The 21336-nt window shown below is 37.8% G+C and overlaps 4 protein-coding genes across 6 annotated transcripts; 1 reads left to right on the top strand and 3 right to left on the bottom strand.

Moving 5' to 3' along the window:
- The first annotated feature begins 762 nt into the window (after positions 1–762).
- Positions 763–3120, top strand: nosip (nitric oxide synthase interacting protein). The gene is made up of 9 exons (XM_077734894.1): positions 763–946; positions 1018–1123; positions 1203–1284; positions 1391–1526; positions 1678–1862; positions 2221–2337; positions 2483–2553; positions 2630–2738; positions 2838–3120. The coding sequence occupies exons 1-9, from the start codon at positions 877–879 to the stop codon at positions 2907–2909; spliced, it is 948 nt and encodes a 315-aa protein (XP_077591020.1). The 5' UTR covers positions 763–876; the 3' UTR covers positions 2910–3120.
- rcn3 (reticulocalbin 3, EF-hand calcium binding domain) lies at positions 2725–6889 on the bottom strand. Of its 2 annotated transcripts, none has more exons than XM_077734893.1 (8): positions 6754–6889; positions 6064–6297; positions 5788–5981; positions 5534–5706; positions 5050–5110; positions 4882–4973; positions 4557–4664; positions 2725–3471 (listed from the first exon to the last, which is right to left on the bottom strand). In XM_077734893.1, exons 2-8 carry the CDS (start codon positions 6276–6278, stop codon positions 3364–3366), a joined length of 951 nt encoding a protein of 316 aa, XP_077591019.1. In that variant the 5' UTR covers positions 6279–6297; positions 6754–6889; the 3' UTR covers positions 2725–3363. The 2 variants fall into 2 exon arrangements, with proteins under 2 accessions (XP_077591019.1, XP_077591018.1); XM_077734892.1 differs by lacking the exon at positions 2725–3471 and adding an exon at positions 3594–4230.
- A 352-nt stretch (positions 6890–7241) lies between these two features.
- On the bottom strand, positions 7242–17461 carry abat (4-aminobutyrate aminotransferase). Its single transcript, XM_077733697.1, has 16 exons — positions 17155–17461; positions 14099–14235; positions 13428–13525; positions 13307–13336; positions 11806–11923; positions 11620–11669; positions 11466–11546; positions 11258–11350; positions 10984–11046; positions 10840–10903; positions 10605–10753; positions 10409–10546; positions 10063–10230; positions 9721–9867; positions 9340–9451; positions 7242–9154 (listed from the first exon to the last, which is right to left on the bottom strand). The coding sequence occupies exons 2-16, from the start codon at positions 14166–14168 to the stop codon at positions 9033–9035; spliced, it is 1503 nt and encodes a 500-aa protein (XP_077589823.1). The 5' UTR covers positions 14169–14235; positions 17155–17461; the 3' UTR covers positions 7242–9032.
- A 304-nt stretch (positions 17462–17765) lies between these two features.
- On the bottom strand, positions 17766–21286 carry mettl22 (methyltransferase 22, Kin17 lysine). 2 transcript variants are annotated; one of them, XM_077733698.1, is made up of 12 exons: positions 21157–21286; positions 20747–20901; positions 20239–20419; positions 20017–20150; positions 19898–19938; positions 19580–19724; positions 19402–19473; positions 19164–19217; positions 18990–19070; positions 18741–18843; positions 18493–18661; positions 17767–18341 (listed from the first exon to the last, which is right to left on the bottom strand). In XM_077733698.1, the coding sequence occupies exons 2-12, from the start codon at positions 20850–20852 to the stop codon at positions 18267–18269; spliced, it is 1161 nt and encodes a 386-aa protein (XP_077589824.1). In that variant the 5' UTR covers positions 20853–20901; positions 21157–21286; the 3' UTR covers positions 17767–18266. The 2 variants fall into 2 exon arrangements, with proteins under 2 accessions (XP_077589825.1, XP_077589824.1); XM_077733699.1 differs by lacking the exon at positions 21157–21286 and having other exon boundaries at positions 17766–18341; positions 20747–20900.
- Positions 21287–21336: the final 50 nt, after the last annotated feature.

Raw genomic sequence — 21336 nt, 5'->3', positions numbered from 1 at the left:
GGTGTTTGTTGGAACACCCCCTCTTAGAGATATATAGGCCATTATGTTTCTCATTTTCTCATATTGTGTGCTTAATCTGATATAAGTGATGGATAGTAATGATGATGTAGTTTATATTTACAGTATATACTGTAACACAGTTGTGGTAGATGTAGATTTTTGCCATGGGTGGGGGATCTGCTCACAGGAAATTCACAGTAGCAAAGACAGGAAATGCTATTGAAAGACGGACAAATAAACAAGTTATCTAAAGCACGTAGGATAGTTTTCTCATCAGGAAAATGACATTTGGGGATTTAAACTCATTTTAAAGACAGTGGAAAAAGTTGAATATATGGTCATGTGGCATTTAACCTCAATTCATACATTTTCTCCCAGTTATCCCAGATAATAATCTAGTAATAATAACATTATTATAATAACAAGTAAGAGTAAAAGGTATTATAAGAAAGGTGATAAAATAAATGCACAACAGGTTCAGAAAGTGCATTTTCATTAATTTTAGTGAATTTAGCATAAGATTAGAGTTATTTTATTGTATTTGAAATGCAAAACTGAAAGCTTAAAGCCAATTTAGGCCCAAGAATGAATGAATAGTATGATATACCTAACATGAACGCACAGTACTATACTAAGTGACGTTCATTTTTTGCGACACAATATGACGTCAATGTCTGCGCGACCGTGAACGGAAACAATTGTTTACAAGATCGGTGAGGTAATACTAATTCCATGCAATCTAAAAAACGCTGGTGAGAATGACTGATTCATTCTAAACGCGGTTCTGTTTCCATACTTTTTAGATAAAACGTGTTTCTGTGTTATCGATGAGCTGCGATCTTAAATTTCAATAACTGGTCACACTAAACTGAGAAAATGACTCGCCACGGAAAGAACTGCACTGCTGGAGCAGTCTACACGTACCACGAGAAAAAGAAAGATACAGGTGAGGATCAAGTAACGCAGCTAAGATCAGTTGCAATTTTTGTACGTGGCTAATATCTTTTTCCCTGTAAGCGGCGTCTGGTTACGGCACACAGAGCATTCGCCTGGGTAAAGACGCCATTAAAGATTTTGACTGTTGCTGCTTGTCCCTGCAGCCCTGTCAGAATCCTGTTGTTACGTATGTTCTTCAATACTCTGTATAAACAATAGTTTTCAAAAACATACATTTTTCATGACATGCACATTTTGTTTGTCAGTCCGGATGGATTCTTATATGAAAAACAAGCCATTCTTGAATACATTCTGCATCAGAAGACAGAAATTGCCAGAAAGATGAAGGTAAGTTATTGATGATGTTGGAATGTATTCATAATATTGTAGCAGTTCACGAGTCATCCAGTATTATAGATAATAAACAGTATTTTCCTGGATTTTTTTTCTCAAGGCATACGAGAAGCAGAAACAAGCACAGAAGACTGACAGTCAGCTGGTGTCCAAGTCAGAGGAACGTGAGAAAGTGGAAAAGTTTAAAACCAGGGAGAATAGCATCGTATCTAAACCCATCAACCCTTTCATTTCGGGTATGTGTTTGTCAAAATCCAACTGTGAGCATCACTAAGGTTGCACCAATACTTATTTTTTGCTCCAGATACTGATAAGTATTTATTTTTCATCTTAATGACTGCATACTACATGCTATCATGCTTGCTATTAACAGTGTTTTTCCTTTAGGGCAAAGCAAAGTAGGTGAAAGGATTGGAATAAACAGCAGTTCTTCATCAGCAGCAGCATCAGCATCATCATCGTCATCCTCCTCCTCATCTACTAGTTCAGTGGCATCCTCCAGCCAGAATTTGCCTAGCTTCTGGGTTCCTTCACTGACCCCAGTAGCAAAGCCAACCCTTCTCAAGAAACCAGTGAGTGGCTGCCTTGGATGCAAATTTGCTGAAAATGTGAATTTTCTACTTCCAAGTGTATTGTCGTAATAGGAAAAACACAAAGAAGCTCTTGTTTTTTTGACCTCGCAATTAATGGCAATAGAAATACAATCCATTTTAGCTGGCTTACCTTTTATATACCTGCTCAGTGGGATGCCTTTATTCACTCTGTGCCTTCAACTGTTCGCCTTTAAATTTAATGTCATGGTGTCCTTTATCTGTTTTGTTTGTTTACACATCGATGACCAGCTGACCTTGTCCATGGTCTCCAAAATGTGACAGGAAGCAAAGAATTTGCTTCAGCGACTCAACCTCTCTTCTCCAATGTCTCTCTCAGAGCAAGACCGTGTTGTGTCCGATGTCAGGACGACCAATCAAGATGAACGAGCTGATAACAGTTCGCTTTAACCCGGTAGATCCAAGCCTGGCCCGAGTTGCCTTAATCAACCGACAGGTCAGTTTGTGGAAAATGCAAAATATTAATACTATACAAGTCACAGGCACAGCCAAGCTATGAAAAAAGTGCAACTTATAGTGCGGAAAAAAACGCTATAGTCATAATTTCACCAACCTGTCTTCATTCTCCTTTTTTTTTTTAGGACCGGTACGTGTGTGCAGTCACCAAAGATATTTTAGGCAACAGTGTCCCCTGCGCTGTCCTGCGACCTTCGTAAGTCATCCAAATAATTGCGGTTTCACAGGAAAGTTTGGAAAGGTGGGCTCACTCATCTCCACGTTGTGTTCAGGGGGTGTGTGGTAACGCAGGAATGCGTGGAGAGGCTCATCAAGATAGACATGACAGATCCCGTGAATGGAGAAAAGCTCTCTGAGAAAGACATCATACCAATCCAGAGGGTATGGATCTGTATTTCATGTTATTTAGTATAATTGTACAATACAGTATGCAGTACACAGTAATATTATTTAAGATTTTGGTTTGTGTCTGTTTGATAGGGAGGAACGGGTTTCTCAGGCGCTGGAGTCGAACTCAAGGCCAAAGAAGCTCGTCCAGTGATGCAAGTGTGAAAGACAAGGCAATTAGTACCACATGTTCCAGATTAGAAATTGTATTTTTTTTCATACTTTGGTTTAGCCTGTGACGAGCTGCGAGAGGGCATTGATATCAATTGAATTGTTTGATTTAATTATTGAAGTTCTTAGTACATGTCATATTTTGTTCCTACATTAATATTGATTTTGTTTCTTAGTACAATTGGCAATAAATGGCAAACATACATTTTCCTCCAAAAATGTTCATTCTTTTGTCCAGTGATGTTTTATTTTTTTTACTAATTTGACTTATACTCTGAAAAATAAGGTATTTCTAATATCTAGTGCATTTATCACTATTAGAGTAATTTTAACTATACAGTCAGATTTGCCAGTCTTGGTGACAATATGGTACACTTGACAAGCTGTTTAGAAGAGTGCCGTTATTGTAAAACAAACACATTTTTATTCTCTTTAGTGGTACTTATGTTCAGAGTTCATCATGGTCATCAATTTTCATTCCTCCAAAGTCTGTTATGGTGCTGATCTTGATGAAATCCAACCTGTCTAGCATCTCAGACAATGTAAGAAGTCCATCCTGTTAATTAGTAACGGAAGATGGGGGAAAACAAAAAGCAACAATAAATGGTAGTAGTAGTTAGGAAAAATAGTGAAAAGAGACTGGTCCCAATATATAACAGACAAATACTCAATCCAGAATTTAAAAAAAACCCAAAAACTTTATTTGTCCAATTTGCAGTAAGTAACATTACCATTTGAACTAAGTGGTCTCTGACCTACACGGCAAATTGACGAGATAAAGTTGTTAACTATTGAAATATTTCAATTAGAAAAGCCAATTAAATCACTTTAAAATTAAAAAGTACAAAAAAAGTGAACATTGAAGATATTCAAGTCAAATAATAACAAAGTGGTCAATAGAGTGTAATATCACCATGCTATCTATATTTTGGTATTATTGAGAATTAAAAGGTCAAACTCAAAACACCGTTTAATATCAGTGCACGGTGGAAGATATTCAGATTCCTAGGACTTGATTGAAATATTTTGGAACTGTTGGATTAAAAAAAATGTCAGAGTACAAATCACCTGTGACCACATACACGGTATGTGACTGCATGTGGAATAGTTTCTTTGAGGGTGACGATACCCCGCGACCGGCGCCAGCCGTGGCGCACGGGCGCCATTTGAAATAACATAACACTCCACTTGGGGACGTTACAGCTCCTCAAAGTTCATCGTGACTCTTTGTTAAATCTTCTCCGTAATTGGTAGCCTGGCTGCCCACAAACATGTTCCAGTTGGCCAAGATCTCCTTCTTGGTTATTTTGCCATCCTGATGAGATGATTGATGGCCACATTTGCGTCCGACATTGGTATGATTGAGGAAGAGAAATTAAGCCGAGGAGAGAATTAGTCAATGTTAATTAAAACATGACGTAGTCACAATTATTCAAGAATTATGCCAGTTGGGGTTATGACTATGATCATTTGGTGCATGCAAATGAAAACAAGTTGCAGTCTGGACACCCTAGTCTCCTATGTCATTCTTACCTGTTGTCAATTGATTGATATTTCTTAAAAAAAATGTGGGCATATACCTGTGGAGTTGTCATAACCCAGACTTTCCAAAAGTATTAAAGTGTATAGTGGCATGCCTACCTTGTCAGTGTCTGTTTCATGGATCAAGTGTTTGGCTTCATTGTCAGCATGGTCGACTTCTCCGGGCAAAATCCATTGGGATACCTCATTAAAGTCCATGAAGCCATCCTGTGTGACATATAATGCAAGTTTATAAAGAAATTTGTAGCATTTGTGACTTAAACCATTTGTGTACTGAACTTATCCTCTGGTATTCGGTATGAATAGAAACATTACATTGGAACCATCTTGTGTTAGTATTGTGTAAGTGGAAGTAGTTAGAATATTCTTTTTCATTGAAAGTTAAGACGATTAATCATGAAAATGTTGCAAATGGACACCTTACCTTATTGGCATCCCTTAAATCGGTGAAATGTTTTTTCTCATTTTGCACCCATTCAGGCTCACTCTCTCCCTCTTCCGGTGTGAACATGTCACCTGTGGACACAAGACACAAACACGTTACACTCATCCTTCAGATGGAAAGGCAAAGGTTTACCAGCTGCTAACTTACCGATGTACTCCGACAAACTGATCTTGCCATCGCCGTTCTTGTCGATGTCCTCAATTGTCTCCTAAAAGAAGTATTTTTTTTCCCAGGTAAGAAAAAGGCGCTCGTAGACCTTAACCCATTTTGCCCCACAGAGTATGTCATTAATTTTTTTCTAAAAGAAAGGTCTTCATAGAAATGCCTATGTTTAGCGACCCCCCCCCTTGTTTGAGACTTACACAACTAATAATTTTGGTGTCTGACTCCCTCTGCTGGCTACTGCGTGCAAAGGATATATTTGGTGCTAATATTTTTTTGGGTTAATACATATTTTTCATCAAAGGTGTCTTTGCAAAATATCTATGTAAATATCCCATATTCAGACACACAGCATTGTTGATTTTTTGAAAATTTGGGCTATGCGGCTTATGCTGCAGAAATGACGGTAGTCATATTCCAACTAATAATATCATCCATTGCATGTGCTGTATAAAATGGGAGTCTGTACCTGTACAACCAAATCTTTCATATGGTCATACTCCTCAGGATGGAGAAAGGCCGTGAATTCCTCACGCGTGGCGATCCCATCGCCGTCACGATCGGCGGCCTTGAAGCGTCTTTCGTCTCTGTTAAGCATGGATTTGTAGGTGGCTTTGTCATCAATGTCGTCAAACTCCTCGTCTGAGAAGGGAGAAGTGTTCGCGTGGTGAAAAAATTAAAACAGTCTGATGGATATTACTGTGCGAATGGAGTGTAACTTACCCAGGTAGAATCCATAGGTGGTGTTTTTGTACTCGCCCCAGGCTACCTTGTCATCTTGGTTCTTGTCGTAGTCATCCCAGTGCTTGTTCACGTTCTCCTCGATGTACCTCCTTTGTCGGTGTTTGATCCAGTAATGCAGTTCTGAGTGGTTGATGAAGCCATCTTTATTGAGGTCAATGCGTTCCACAATTTTCCTGTATAGACCAGTCATCAGTTTGGACACTATTCATGACAAGTTTTAGTCATTTAGAAGTGTGCAGTTGCTGTCAAACCTACCCCAGTTTGTCTTTACTCTCCTCAGGAGTCAGCTGATCAAAGGTCTTTGCCTCTTCCTTTCCCAGGAAAGCCTCGTGGTCGTACTGGAAGTCTTGACCGTCATTGTGAGCGTGGTCGCTCAAGTCGGCGTGGTGATGGACACGTTTCTCCTGAGCTGGGACGGCAAAGGTGGCGGCAGCCAGGAGACACAAGGATGCGAAGGACTGCAGCAACATTTGGATCACCTGATAGAACCTGAAAATGGCCAGGTTTCATGATTATATTGGATGCAAAGTATGGATCTAGTTGAACAATATCATGAAGCTACAGTCAAGTGGCAGAGATGGGCCATCCAATTTGCTGCATTAATTCACTTGGAGAAAAAAGGGACACACCCATTGTCAGTGGGGAAAGGAAATTGGGGGACAAAGACATCCTAACCAGGATCTTAGGTTTACTTAAGTTCATCCAACTACATAAGATAAAAATAAATAGCGATTTATAACTAAAGATTGGCAAGAGTCACCTTCTTCACAAGAGTCACATTCTTAAATTTTACTTTCATCATCCAATAACTAACAAGACTAGTAGTTAGTGTCAATTCATTGCATGCAACCATTTGCACGATGCATCGTACTCTGAAAAGCCTGTATTTGATGCTTTTAAAAAAAATGCTATTGAGCTAAAAATATCAATTAATGAACAACTTACCACAATTTTGCAGGTTACTTGGGATCCTTCGATGAAAAGTTTGACGCAACGCAGTAACTCTGTCCGCGTTGGCACTCTTTACCTTTAAATAAAGGTGGCGAGGGGGGAGGGATTTGATATTTGAATACCCAATCAAGATAGTGGCTCAGAAGCTTTTGACCAATCACATTAAATACGATCGCTTCGATCCTTCTTATTGGCTTTGAAGCGCCACGTTGTCACGTCGACGCGAGCCCCCTTGTATTTGAGATTTTCTGACACCCAAGTTCAAGGGCTACATTTACTCAATTTAAAAGGGGGGTTAAAAGTGATGAAACACAGTAAAAGTACTGGAAATACTACATGACTACGTGTTGCAAATGTAGGCAAGACAATTGAGGATTCTAACATAAAGTGTTATTTGAATACTTCTATTATTTTACCACAAAATGACTTGCAGTGATAACTAGTAATGTCATAGTATTTAACACATAAAACCAAGAAACAAATTGATCAAAACGTAATTTATTTATCACAGTACGTTGACAATGTGTTTATAGATTTAAAAGACAACAGTTATAGCCATCTAAAAATAATTACATCAATAATCATCTAGATTTTTTTTATCACAAGTGCAAAATGTTTGAAGAAGTTTATGCATGTGTATGTGTAAATAATCCAGATTGAGGAGTGGATGAAGATTATTACTATTGTATTCCTCAGCATTAAACTACAGTAATTCATACAAGACAGATGGTATCGTACGTGATACACATTTCTGAACATTCACGAAAACAGTCCAACATGAAGAAGCGGTTTTTACCTGCCAATGATGACAATAGACATCCAATCTATTTGTTTTAGGGGAATTTAAATGAATTACAGATCTGTAGTCATCAATGGCAGCCAATGAATTAAATGTAATTCATTCTGCATCTTCCGAAATGACACATTTACGTGTGTGTGTTATAAAGCTGTTAGACATGTGCTACATCTTTGTAAAAATCACAAGAATAACGTGAATTGCTGACTGTAAAATCTATAAGCATCGCAAGAGACCATGACTAGAAAGAGCAAATATCACTCTATTTCAAGGTTAAATCATCACATTGTTATGGGACCCAATATTTTTGTTTTTTACATTTACCTCAACAGATTAATTGTTTAAAAACTAAACACAAATGCAATGTGGTCCCTTTATGGTAAAAAATATGCAAAAGGAGGTTATTGAAAGGGCTGCAGTATTTGCATGAGTAGAAAAAACTACTTTAAAATAAAATTTTAAAAAGCCTATTTCCATGCAGGTGCAGGCACTACAAATTGGCTGACATTTTTTTAGGTCAATTTAAGGTTGGCATTTGTGTGGGCTACATTTCAAGCGGAGTCATTCTTATTCATAGCAAGACAACAGGCAGAATTATTACGAAATGGGACACTTACATGCAGACTGGCGTAGTAGTACTCATCACTAACACTGAATCCTGTATACCAGAGACATTTATTTGAATTGATGTCTGTATTTTTCCAATGTATTTAAATTGATGTATTTAAGTGAATTTAATTTAAATGAATGTTATTTCATTTGGATTTTTTAGCACCACTGCCTTTTTCTGAATTAGTTTTTTTTGGAATTAGTAACTATGTAAATTGGAGGTATTTCAGATATGGTGTTTTCAAAGGCTCATGCGAATTAAAAAAAAATCTCAGCCGATAATGATAGACTTTTGAAACAGTTTAGATAAATCTATTTGTATCATGTAATTGTCTTCTGCTTTTTCCTTCTGTAACCTGGCCATTAGATGGTATTAAAATAACAATGAACAAAGCTCATGATCCAAACAAACCCTGACCATAACAATTGTCCAATTGGCAAATCCAAAATGAATACTTCAAATAATTCAATTTATTCAAAATGATTCCTCACCTTTTCAAATTGCCCATCGCAAAATACTTCAACTGCAACAAGACAAAAATTGACCTGCCAGCTGCAAATGGCCCCCTGGGGGGAGCGCACATTTGAGACCCCTGTCCTATATGAATGTAATCAAAACATTAAGAACAAAACAGGTCATAATTTGTGCGTGAAGATGTTAATCTACATCTTAATGACATCACATGTACGGCGAAATTGTTATCCTTGTTATGGTTTGGGTAATCTCACCTTACCTTGGCTCATTCAAGGGTCTTTTTCATTACTGTGCTTTGTGATTATCTCTGGTCATGGACGTTACTTACTCGGAGCTTCCCCTCCCTCTGGTCTATCGCAACAATTGCGTCAAGGAATGTCCTCGTTTCGCCTTTCATTTGATCTGAGCCAACACGTCGTTGAAGATGTTGAGGAAAAGGTGCACGTGGTACTCCTTGAAGACCAGCGATGGGCGGAAACGGATGGAGCGATCCCCGCATCCTCCCAGAAGGATTCCTATTGACAAAATAAAGTCAAGTTAGAATTTTTGAAACACAAATTAAACTAACTATATTTCCAGAGCAAAATACACTTATTTGAATTAGTCTTTCTTCTGTTTTAATTTATTTTTGACATTTCAATGTTTCAAAATTAATTTTAATGTATTATTTAATTTAATTGAAAAGTGAAAGATCACATACCCTTGTTTCGGGCCTTTAGAAGGATGTCGTTGCGTGTATTATCATCGCAGATATCGATGGCGCAGAAGGTTCCCTGTCCTCGAGCTCGACTCAGCATGCCAGGATACTGAGCCTAAGGAGCAAAGACATCTAGGTCATGCTCTATTTAACGTCAAGCTAGAACTCATTGCTGATTTTCGGAGCTATGCATTGCTAATTAAGCATACTCCACTTTTTGGGAAGTGCAAACATCAGTATCAAATAGAATTATACTATTTTGCAATGTTCAAAATAGGATTTGGGATTCTTGACTACAAGAAATTGCTTCAAAAAAGTAAGTCAATAGATAAGTAGCTTTACATTGAGTATAAAATGGAGTTTAACATGGCTCAAATATATTACCTGTAAATCGTACAGGCCATTCATCAAGGCTTTCCCCGAACGATTGACCTCTACCAGGAGGTTTTCGCTGCGAATCACATTGAGCACCTCGGCCAGTAAAATATTCTTTGAAGGGTCACCCATCCATGTGTTAAAGATGCGGTAGGCCTGAAAATAGGCAAAAAAAATAATAATGTGACACTGATTTGGAGCTATGCATGTGAAAACCAGACTAAAAATAACAAATAGAAAAAGAACTAAAACATGAAATATGACTAATAAGAAGTATTTTGTCTATAAGAAAAATATAAATAAAAAGAGGTATAAAACCAACTAGGACGTATGCAGTAAAACAAGACCAACCTTATCGGCCTGAAATTCATCTTTATGATAGTATCCCCCCGTCAGGAGCTTCTTGCTGAAGGACACAATTTCAGCAGGGTCGTCCATGCCCCAGTGCTCATGGGCCCAGAATTTCCCCGTGCAACCTCCTCCAGTTTGGACCTCATCCACGTGGAAAGCACAGCCATGCTGCATAAACAAAATGTAAAATTCACTATCGGCTGTGAGATAAAAAAAATCTGAAAACAGTATTTTCAATACAGACATTGTTCCACTGTTTTCTAAGAAATGAGTATCAAATGATAATACCAACTAGAATTCATCATTTTATTAACAAAAGCATCTATAAAGATGCTTATTCTGTTACCTTGGTTGCAATTTTGCGGAGACTTTTGAAGAAATCCACCGACGCGTGATTATCTCCTCCCTCAGCTTGGATGGGTTCAATAACAATCCCAGCTACAGGCTTTCCCTTCTGTCGCCACTTGACGATCAGGTCCTCCACCTGATGATTGACAGCTTTAGTAAAGAGCGTAAAAATGGAAATATGCATTCATGCTAACCTCTTCCAAACAACGAGCTTCCTCTTGTGCATTCTCTCTGGTGAACTCCTCCAATGGATACTGCAGTTTAGGAAATGGGGCAATCGGCCAATCAAAAGCAGGCACATCCAGCTTATGTATTGCTTTTGAGTGTGTCGTTGTCAAGCAACCTGTGAGAGAAGAGTGGATTTTTTTTTGATAGACTAAAGCCATATTTATTTTGTAAGTCTAAGTAAATTATAGATTTGTTACTTACCCATAGTTCTGCCATGGAAACCGCCCATGAAAGATAAAATACTGAAGTCTGGGCAACCCGGACCCTGTGGAAAAAATGGAAAATTAAAGGGTCAAAACTAGAAAACAGAAAGATGAAGAATCCAAAGAATATTGTTTTCTTCACCTGGTTTATCATGCAGGATTTGATGTCTTCCTCTGATGGTGAGCTGTGACCTCGTTCTTTATTCTACAGCAAGAATTGGGGAAAAATTGCACCAACATTTGGTTTGAAATCACATTTAAAATAGCGCCTCACAATGATACATTTTTCACAGATTGTCAGCGCCAACGACTTATATATTACATATTATATTATCACCATAACTAAATATCTACAGTCATTTTGCTAAATCATTTTAGTTTGTTTTAACCAGAGTGCATATACATAGTGTACTCACCCTATACCAGATAAACATGGCCTTGTAAGCATTCTCATTGGAGCATGAGCCACAAGCCATTGTTTGTACCCGACTCATTCCACTTGGAGCTACCTGAAAAAGACAAAAATATATCATTTCAAAAAAGCTAAACAGCAAGCATTATACTGTACATTACAAAACATGAATACTAAATTGAGAAGATCTAATTTGCATGAAAGTAACTCACTGAAAGGAGACTTTCTGTAATTTTATCAGGAAAATTCTCTGGTGGCAAAATTCCAAGGGCGGGTCTGTTCACAATGGTACTCTGCAACCCAACAGAATTCAACACAATGAATTGTAACATATTAGCAGGAGATGATATTAAGATAGACACCTACCAGATTGTTGGGGTTGGACATTAGCTTGAGGAGAGCAGGATGGTTGTATCCTAAAGAAAGAAAATGAATTGATACTTTAAAATAAACCCCATCCTCTAAAAAAGACATGATCTCTAATAATGATGGATAGTTGATCATGACTCAGGTTATGCATTGATAACTGCAGCGTGTGCTTTTGTCACTAACCAATAGGAATAGAGGAGATCTGAGTGTAGATGTCCAGCATCCGGTTCCCATCCACATCCACCAGGTAATTCCCCCTACTTTCCTCATAGTTACAGAAAAAGTTGACAGCGCCAACATTCTGGGAAGAGAGACATGATTTCTATTCAAAAAACAAGCACATAATTGAATTTACGCCATATCATATTTAGTCATGTCTGGGAATGGGTTCAATGTAAATGTATTTCAAAAACAATACAAAAAAGACTTCAACTGTAATAAACACACAAAAAAACTGGTGTAAAACCAATTGTGCTTAATAATTAAGTACAAAAAGAGTGGCTTTAAAGGAAAAGAAGTAACTGAGGGGTTTCCAGCTGACAGATTTCAAACACTGACAGAAAAGTTGAATCCATGGCAGTCAGTACTTCACCTACACCAGATGGTAGTTCCGTCTGCATGTGTCGTGTTAGTTTCCTTTCACTGCACTTGAATGAGTTGATTTTCAGGTTCATTTTGTTATCACGCTCGATTAATATTTAGCCCCTTGGCCCTGTGGCCATACGGAATTGCCGTGCAGAGCGCGCCAATGTGCTCACTCTTAAATACACAGTGCCAGGATATGACTGCATTGCAGGTATTAAACTATTGGGAGATGAAAACATACTGTGTACATATTGGCAGCCATCACTCTTATTTTTTTTCTGAGTCAGTACAAGATTCATTCAGGAAAATGCACTGTTGCATGTGGTACTTTTATGTAGAAATCTATTCTACCGACTATTTTAGCTTATAGTAAACTTGCTTATGATTGTAATAATTAGGGATGTCAGTAAATCAACATTAATTCCATTATGTGATTTTTTTTAATTAGCAAAAGAAGAGCCCAACATTTAGTTAAAATAACTCAATAATTGGCTTGATGCTGAATACAAGCATCACTTGTGCAATAGCGTTGCAAAAGAACACAGAAAACGAGGACACGGGCAAGTGGTAGGAGAGCATTAATGCTACAGGCTCAATTTAACTGGTTCACTGGGCAGATAGAATTGAGGATGCTATTCCGTGCCAGACGCACAGATACATAGAGTAGTTATTTAAAAATAAAAAACTAAAGACATTTTAGTCAGGTGTGGTCTACATGTATGTGGATGTCAGACTCAACTATATTATTAATATTGTATTTGATTATATTAAATCAATGTAAGAGGGATAATGTGATGGATGATTTCTTTAAATATGATAATTAATAAATACATTTGGCGGCCCAGCGGATGAGTGGTTAGTGCATCGGCCTCACAGTTCTGGGGGGTCGAGAGTTCAATCTCAGGTTGGTCCTTAGAGTGTGGAGTTTGCATGTTTTCCCTGGACTTGCATGGGTTTACTCTGGGTACTCCGGTTTCCTCCCACATCCCAAAAGCATGCAAGGTAGGTCTCATTTTTCATATCTTTTTTTGTAATCCTGGAGCTTCACTTGAAAATGTACTCAACTCTAATACACCATTTCACACATACTTCAATTTACCTGAATTTCTCCCAGTTGTTTTGTTAGCTCCTAAAGACAGAAGCAAAAGTCCACAATATTAATATGATTGCATAACTATCAACTGGCTCCTTGTTTGTGTGTGTGTGTGTGTGTCCTTAACCTGTGATCGTGGCCCAGGGACTTCGGTCTTCATGGAGGGTCCATCGTAATCAAAGTCCACCTGGGCTTTTGGGGCGGCTTTACTAGCATAACGACATCCTGAAAATGCAAAGGTGGAGTGTGTTTTTTCTCCTTTTAACACTGTTTGTTAAATCTTTAAAGCCATTTTATCAGGCTTCTGAGACAATTTGCATTTAAAATGCAGCAAGGTTCAAATTGTGAGATAAAAGTAGCGACTTATATTCCGAAAAACTAAAGTACCTTTGTATTGATTTCCACCTACACTTTAACCTTCCCTTTCTTCATGCCGACATAAGTTAGTCAAACATTGCCAAGATTACATAACTTTGTCAAGCACTTATATAAAACCCAATCTGACCTTTGTGATTTTCAGTTTAACCTATATTTAAAATACCTAGAAAGTACCCCTTTATCCTCTTAGGTTTCCGGAAACAAATTCTTTCAATTTCAATAATATATAGACATGAAGAAGTAGCCTTCATTGATTTGACCGGAAGAAATAAAGGACTACATTTTCAATTTAAATGGAATGAATACTCCAGATAAGAAAAAGATACAAATAAAACATAACTTTGATTACAGTGATAATGAAATTTAAAAAAGGACTTTTCTACAGATATTGGTATTTTTTAAACAGAAAAATGGCTTTACCTGTAACGCTGAGGCGTAGGTTTTTGTGGAAGGACAGTGCAAGATGGCGGCTGATAGCGAAGGATGCCATGGCAGGTGTCAGATGAAATTGGTGAAAGGCAGTGGCTGCCCTTATATACCTTCACCAACCAGGTTAGCTAGGAAAAAAAGGAGGAGGAGAAGGAGGAAAGGCAAGGACAAATAAGGATTCAATTTGGCAACAGGTACGCCTATTCAAGTCAACCATTTATCCCAAATATTATAACCAGAAATCGCAATGGGAGTCACAACAGCTACAAAAAAAGTTGTTTTTTTAAAAGGTCATTGCAAAATATGTGCAGTCAACACAAATACTGCAAATTGTTCTAAAATTTGAGACCCCTGACCTATACAATATTAAATACTATATACATTATATAAGACCTTCATTTTTTAAATCCTATTTTGTGCATTAAAGGGTTAAGATGGGGGGGACCTACATACAAATTGAGTCAAATGGATGACATTATACAAGTATATACGTTCTGTATGTAGTCTGCACTGAGACAATAAGAAGACAAGTTACTTTACTTTTCAAATTCTTTTAAAGGTAATATCAAAAAATGAGTTTTATGTTGTAGTGCTTTCCGAATGCTTATGTAATATCGAGTGCAAAATGGGGAAAACTCCAGCTTTCACACAGTGGACACCCCGATTATCGCACACATCACAGCCGGTTACTTGGCAACACCTCGCGAACTGGATGAAACTGGTTCCGAGAGTGTTACACAAGACTGCATCTGTTTTGGTGTTAGGAAAGAGAAGTAGGATGGGGAAATAAATGTATACATTTTTTTTTAAACAAAACATGGTAGTTTTTTTTTACTGCAGTATAAAATGTTTTTATATTCATATCAAAGGGTTTTAAACCTGCGGTCCCAGGGGCCAAATGAAGGCCACGGGAGAATGGTTTGCGGCCCAAATTTAACACTAAATAATAATATTAGTGTTGCCTGCACATGTTTCCAATGGGCAATTTAAAACAAATAAACAAAAATATTTATATAATGATCTATACAAAATAAATGTAAAAAAATGTAATAAATGAAAATTCAAGTGTGTATTTTAACCAATTTCAACAAATTGTTTGAGGTGTGTTTTTATTTTTAAATATTTTTTTCTACTTCTGTTTACTTTGAACTCAGAATTTCTTGAGATTTCTCACCCAAAACACCAACTGTCTGTATACAAGTGTCAAGGTCTAAAGCGATTTGCTGCAGAGAAAATAATCACATGACTGAGCCTAACACTCTCTCATAATTAACTCTCACATCTCGGGTGATTAAATCTCATGTCTAATATGAACACATACTCTGTTTCCAGGAGAAATCTGTCTCAGTCAGTGGTGGCAAGTCATTAACCCTTTCAGGAACATTGGACAGCAAACAATGAGTTTATCACCAGTATACATTCAATCCATTTGAAGTCTATTGCTTTCTGTCATAGCCAAAGTTTGTTGGCCTTTGCAAAAGTTTTTAACATTACGGAACATTCAGGGCAAATTCCATCCAAGTACTGCATGAGTAATGTTTATAAAAAAAATAATAACAAACATATCCTTGGTGAATTTACTCATAAACAATGGATGAATGATTGCATTCAAAACAATGTTTGATGTGTTTTTGTGGATTTTTTCAATAACTAACCCACCAATATCAACACAAAAGGTTAACTTGATCCTGCCATTGGATGACATATTTGTATTTTATCAAAAGCACTACTACGAGTACTACTTTGTTGTGGACATTACGAAAGGTTGTTTTCTTCCTGTGCAAACCATCATTGAAAAAATCTGTCAAGGTTGGGTCTATATAAAGTGCACTAGGGACTGAGAATTATACTAGCTAAAGAGTGAGTATTCCACTGTTGGCCTGGACCAATCAAATAGGCTGTCTGTCCTATGACCTGCATGTGCATTGACAAATGGACTGTTGTGTAACCGTGGCTGCAGTATTGCAATGCTAAAGAGCAGAGCAGCTTGACTACTCCCACCAGGTTTGCAAGCATGTTTTATTCTCTGAGGGCCATTTTCACCAAATTCAAAAGATGCAAATAAACCACATACTTTCATTTGGTAAACAGAGGATTGGACATTGGTAAAAAAAATGCAAATTAAAATTTCTATGCATTAATCTTATGACATATTGGCTGCTGATTTCGGTGATAGGCGTCCAATCCATTTTGACTGGGAGGGATCGCAGCGATTGGAAAAAATGCACATTATTTTTTGGGATTTCTGCACTAGTGGAGACACTGTTTAGATGACTAGCACGGCCGAGTGTTAAAATGGAGAAATTCAATAGAATTTATGCTGAATTTAAGTTTCTTGTGCAGGCAAACATTCAATGATAGTTTCATCATTTGCTGCAGGCCAATAAAAACTGAATAGTGGACCACAGTTGGCCCCCCAGATCACTTTGTAAACCACTTATCTAACCTGTAACTATGTTGCATAGGCAATCCAGTTTCACATTATAAACTGAACCCACAATGAAAAGGCAATAGTTTTTTTCATACAGTGTCTGCCCATTTTAAAAAATATATGTATGTATTGTATGAGCTTGATGCAAAACAGTATACACGTTTGAATTGTGAGGTATGGGGAAAAAAAGAAAAAAGATGTAAATCTACACAATGCAAAAATTCAAGAGAGAACTTTTGGTAGTCAGGTGCAGGTCAAACACAGTGTCTTATTATTATTCATGGGTGCAAATCTTTCTCATTGCAACCAGCCCATTTAAAGTCTACCATGACAACTTGTGTTCAAATGTTGGTTTGGAACTATTGGTCGTGGTCCTCATTCCAATCTGGTTCCAACTGGATCCGACTGGCTCCCACATGAGGTGTTATGTATGAATGAGTAGAGAACACCGGAGTTACCGAGCTTCTCTTAAATATCCTGCAAGGCTGCACCATCATTGACATGGACACTGCAGACCAGCTTCTCACTTTACACTCAGGCTCGCAAGGGGGGGGGGGGGACACATGGGATGTCGACGCAGACCCCCCACCCCCGTGACACACACGCATCTGCTCACCGCGAAATCGGACGGCTGAGTCGGAGGAGGGCTCCACTGCAGCCGCCGTGTGGGTCGCTCCGGGCGGGAGGAGGGGCTTCTTCCTTCTCGGCTTCGCGGTTCCGGTCCTGGTGGTCGGTCGGTCGGCCTGATCACTCGTCCCTGCCTCTCCACTGTCAGTGGATCCGGGGGAGGGAGATGGTTCTTTTCTAGAACGCTTTTACAAAAGCGGGCTGATTGCTTCACACGGTGCAGTTTTCTCTCCGTACCGAGTTGCCCTCCCCGTTAGAGCCGCGTATGATTGGCTGCTTCCCCGCTGTGCATTTGTCATCCTTTCGGTCCCCCTAGTGGCCAATCCAATTGAAAACTACTTTTTTCCCTAAAGCCCCAAAAAGACGGATTACGTAATGTTCCCCCCCCCCCCCCTCTACCTCCCTAATAAGGCCAATACTGCAAATATATATTAAAAAATAACACTATAGGCTATTGACAACATTTGATGAGAAGGGGCCATTTTAAGTGACTGCTTAATCTGACCATCATGACGATCATCAGATTTCAAATAATTAGTTTCATATAAGTCTATGAGTCTAAAGTGATTCCAATTTAATTTCATCACGAGCAGTGTTGAAATATTTTTTTAGCCCCCGATGCTGATACTATATGACACTGATACGACATAAAAAAAGAAAAGAAAATATATAACCCTATATATTTTTAATATTAAATCACTGCAAACTCACATGTAATTGTCAGCCATATTGGGAAGCACAGCTTCCCAATATGGCCGACTTCCATTATGAGTGAGACAACTAAATCTTTCCTTGTTCTTATTACATAACATCCATGTATGATGTCTTTCCTACACGCCAATGACGGCTTTTCAGATACTTATCAGTGCATTAATAATTACCACAAAGGAACTGCACTTTCAACATGATGCACAGTGTGTAGCAGACACCTGTTAACACTCAGGAGTGCAGTCATAACTACAGTAGGGATGCACCTAATTCAAAAATAATTGGCTGAAGCCAAAGAAATTACGCGAGACGAAAAGTAAACTAAAACTTGGAGGTTTAGGGGGGTTTGCTGGGAGAGGACTGCTGTCCACTGGTGGTGATAGATAGTACTGGTCAAGATGTAAGCTTCTTGGAATTGGACTTGTTTTTGTCAAATGACACTCTTTTGGCAGTCACCTTCCATAGCTCCTGGAATCATGACAGATTCATAATGGAACGCTATTAAAAAACGGATACTCGGAGTCAAAGATATAAATATATCCTGATATTCTTTTTTAAAATAGAAACGCTATCAGTAGAACAAGTGTCGTAGAAGTTATAAGAGAAGTGTGTTTCTTACCAATTGTTCTAAGCGTTCATATTGAAGAAATTGGGGGAACGTAGAAGGAAGCTGTTCTACTTTGTAACTGCATTGTCCATCCACTAGCTCCTCCAGTTGCGACAGACAGTGTTTGAAATGGTTGTAAGCGTCGCAGGATATATCCATTTCTCGCAAAGTAAAGTTAAACCTTGATGAAAACAACATGACAAATTATCAATCACTTGGGTTTTAGTTTAGTATGAAAAAAAATAAGATTTTTAGGTTACCTTTTTTCAATGGAAATAAAGATGGTGCAATCGTGAGCAAAGTTATTGCACAGTCGGTACAGTGTTCGAAAGAAACCATCAGTCAGCTCGTCATCGTAGCAAACTATGGACATAAAATAAACATTATTTTTACACCAGTGTTACGACTTCTACCTACATTTTTTTTACTATTTATTTCATACTTCTAAATGAAAACCTTGACAGCAACTATATGAGCTTTGACTTAAAATAAAAATCTGTATGACCTACTATCAGCAGCAATGATGAAACTGACATTGTCATATATATCAGCTACTTCTTCCTCTGTCCAGCTAAATTCCACGTCAGTATCTATAGTCAAGACAAAGGGAATGAATTTATGTTTAATGCATATAATTGAAAGTAGAAATATAAAGATGTAGTTCTAATGAATAATTAAATAACCTGTGCAAAGATCAGATCGAAGCCAATCCAACTGTCGCACTCTCACTTCCCCACCTAAAAGAAAATCACAACAAAACAGTATAGAATTAAGTATAGAAGTTTAACTGAAAACATACAGTATGTACTGGATGCAGAAAAAATATATAACCTTCCACCGACAGTGTTTTTTGGGCAATATGCCTCTAACAAAACCCTATTTCAAATAACAACAAATAATGTGTTGTTGCAAATTTCTCACCTGCAAGTTCAATCATGTGTTCATTTCGAGTTATATTTCTCCGGCACATGCTTAAAAGGTCATCTCCGACATCTGTAACACAATATTAGAGTACTTAATACTAGTTTTCAGTATATACACTTAAACAAAGTCAGTGGATTGTGGAATAAAAGCAGGAGAAATTCAAATAAGGGAATACCTGTGCAGTACACTTTTTTGGCTAACGTGGACATAATAATGCTGTTTAAGCCGACACCAGCTCCTAACTCAATAACGGTTGCGCCTTTGAACATGAGGGGCTTTGAAAGAATGAAGTCTCCCAGGAGTAATGCTCCTCTCCAAACCTGATAAAAGAAAAAACAATATTATAGTACTATTCCTGATCCATTCTCCATTGACCAATTAAATCCCCATCAAGCTTAACTGACACAACACTAGAAAACACACACAAAAGCGGATTTTTTTTAATGTGCTATATATGACATTAAAATAGATAAATAAAAGTTATTTTACTGACCTGTTTGCCGACATCCTCCAGGGGTGTTGCCATGGTATGCTCTGCAAAAATACACATTTTTATAAATGCAAATTGGAACACAAACGGCGATATATCTGACTTAGCACTTTGGTACTTACCAATCCGTATAATGTCATCAAAGCACTCATCTGTGTCATCCTCTTCGTTTTCTTGCGTCGCTGTACCTGATTGTTTGAGAATGATAGGGCAGACAACTTCCCTGGTGGAATCCCCTGGAAGATTTTTCCTAGGTCTGGAGGAAAGGTGAATTCAAAACAACATTTGATATAAGTCCACAGGTCTTAAAAGAAAATATTAAGTCGATTGTAGCTTTTCCCTACCGATGTGGAATGTCAAGATCTCCATCCTCATCCAAAGCTGGCTCTTCGTTTTTTTCATGGTTCTCCTCTTTGTCTTCTACTTGTGGAACATTTGCTTCACAATCACTGGTTTTACTTGTTGCCTGACACTTCTTGTACTGCTTTTCGGCGTTGGATAAAAACTTGAATTTGGAGATGAAAACTGGAAGAAGAAAAAAAAGATACTATATACAACCATACTTTATACAGACAGCACCACGACAGATTTTAAATAACGTTATCAGTGAATGTCCAAACATTATTTTGTCATCCCTAAAATATCAGTTTGATGTACTAAGAGTTTAAGTACCACCAAGCAGGTGTTGCTGGTGCTAAAAATAAAATTCACTCTACCATGTATATATAGCATGGATGGTCTCAAATTTTAATTTTATGCTTGCAGAAAAGAAAACGACAACCAACACTTTAAACTCTCAATAACTCATTGCATGACAGTAAAAATTAATATTGGCCTTATAAATATACTGACCAGGCTGTCCAACTTGGTTGAGGCGTGCCATTACGTGGTGGGCGTTGGGCAGCAACATGTGAACATCTGACAGAACACGATCATGTTGAAAGGTGATTTGGTCCATGGCTTTGCAATCATGGTCTTTGAATAGTAGAATAATATGTTTCCAATATCTGTGGATATTGATAAGGGTTAACACTGTTAACAGTTAATATCAATTTGCATTATAGTTGTGTGTCTGCAGGATCTGTGTACTGTATACACTGAGCTCAAAGTATCATTTCATTCAAAAAGAAAAGATCCGGCGGTATAACCCGAAACTTCTTTATGCATTTAATAAAGTTTGCAAGTGTACGTAAAAATACGTTACAAACAAATACTAATACAGTCATTTATTAGTATATTTGTCTTTGAAGTGGAGTGCTGACCTTAGCGAAGAAAAACGCCGGCGCTTTTAATGGTGGTTAGTGAGAACTGAGATATCACACATAAATGTGGCTAGATGTCTGGTGCGCCATGTGAACCAATAGGGACAAGCCTCTTCTCTTGTCGGCCATTATTCTTCGGGACCATCCAATAAATATTGAATATATAGTAATATATATAGT

Source organism: Stigmatopora nigra, chromosome 15, assembly GCF_051989575.1.
Source record: "Stigmatopora nigra isolate UIUO_SnigA chromosome 15, RoL_Snig_1.1, whole genome shotgun sequence".
NCBI lineage: Eukaryota > Metazoa > Chordata > Actinopteri > Syngnathiformes > Syngnathidae > Stigmatopora > Stigmatopora nigra.
Note: the sequence above shows the minus strand (reverse complement) of the source record. Positions and strands in the feature narration are given on the sequence as shown.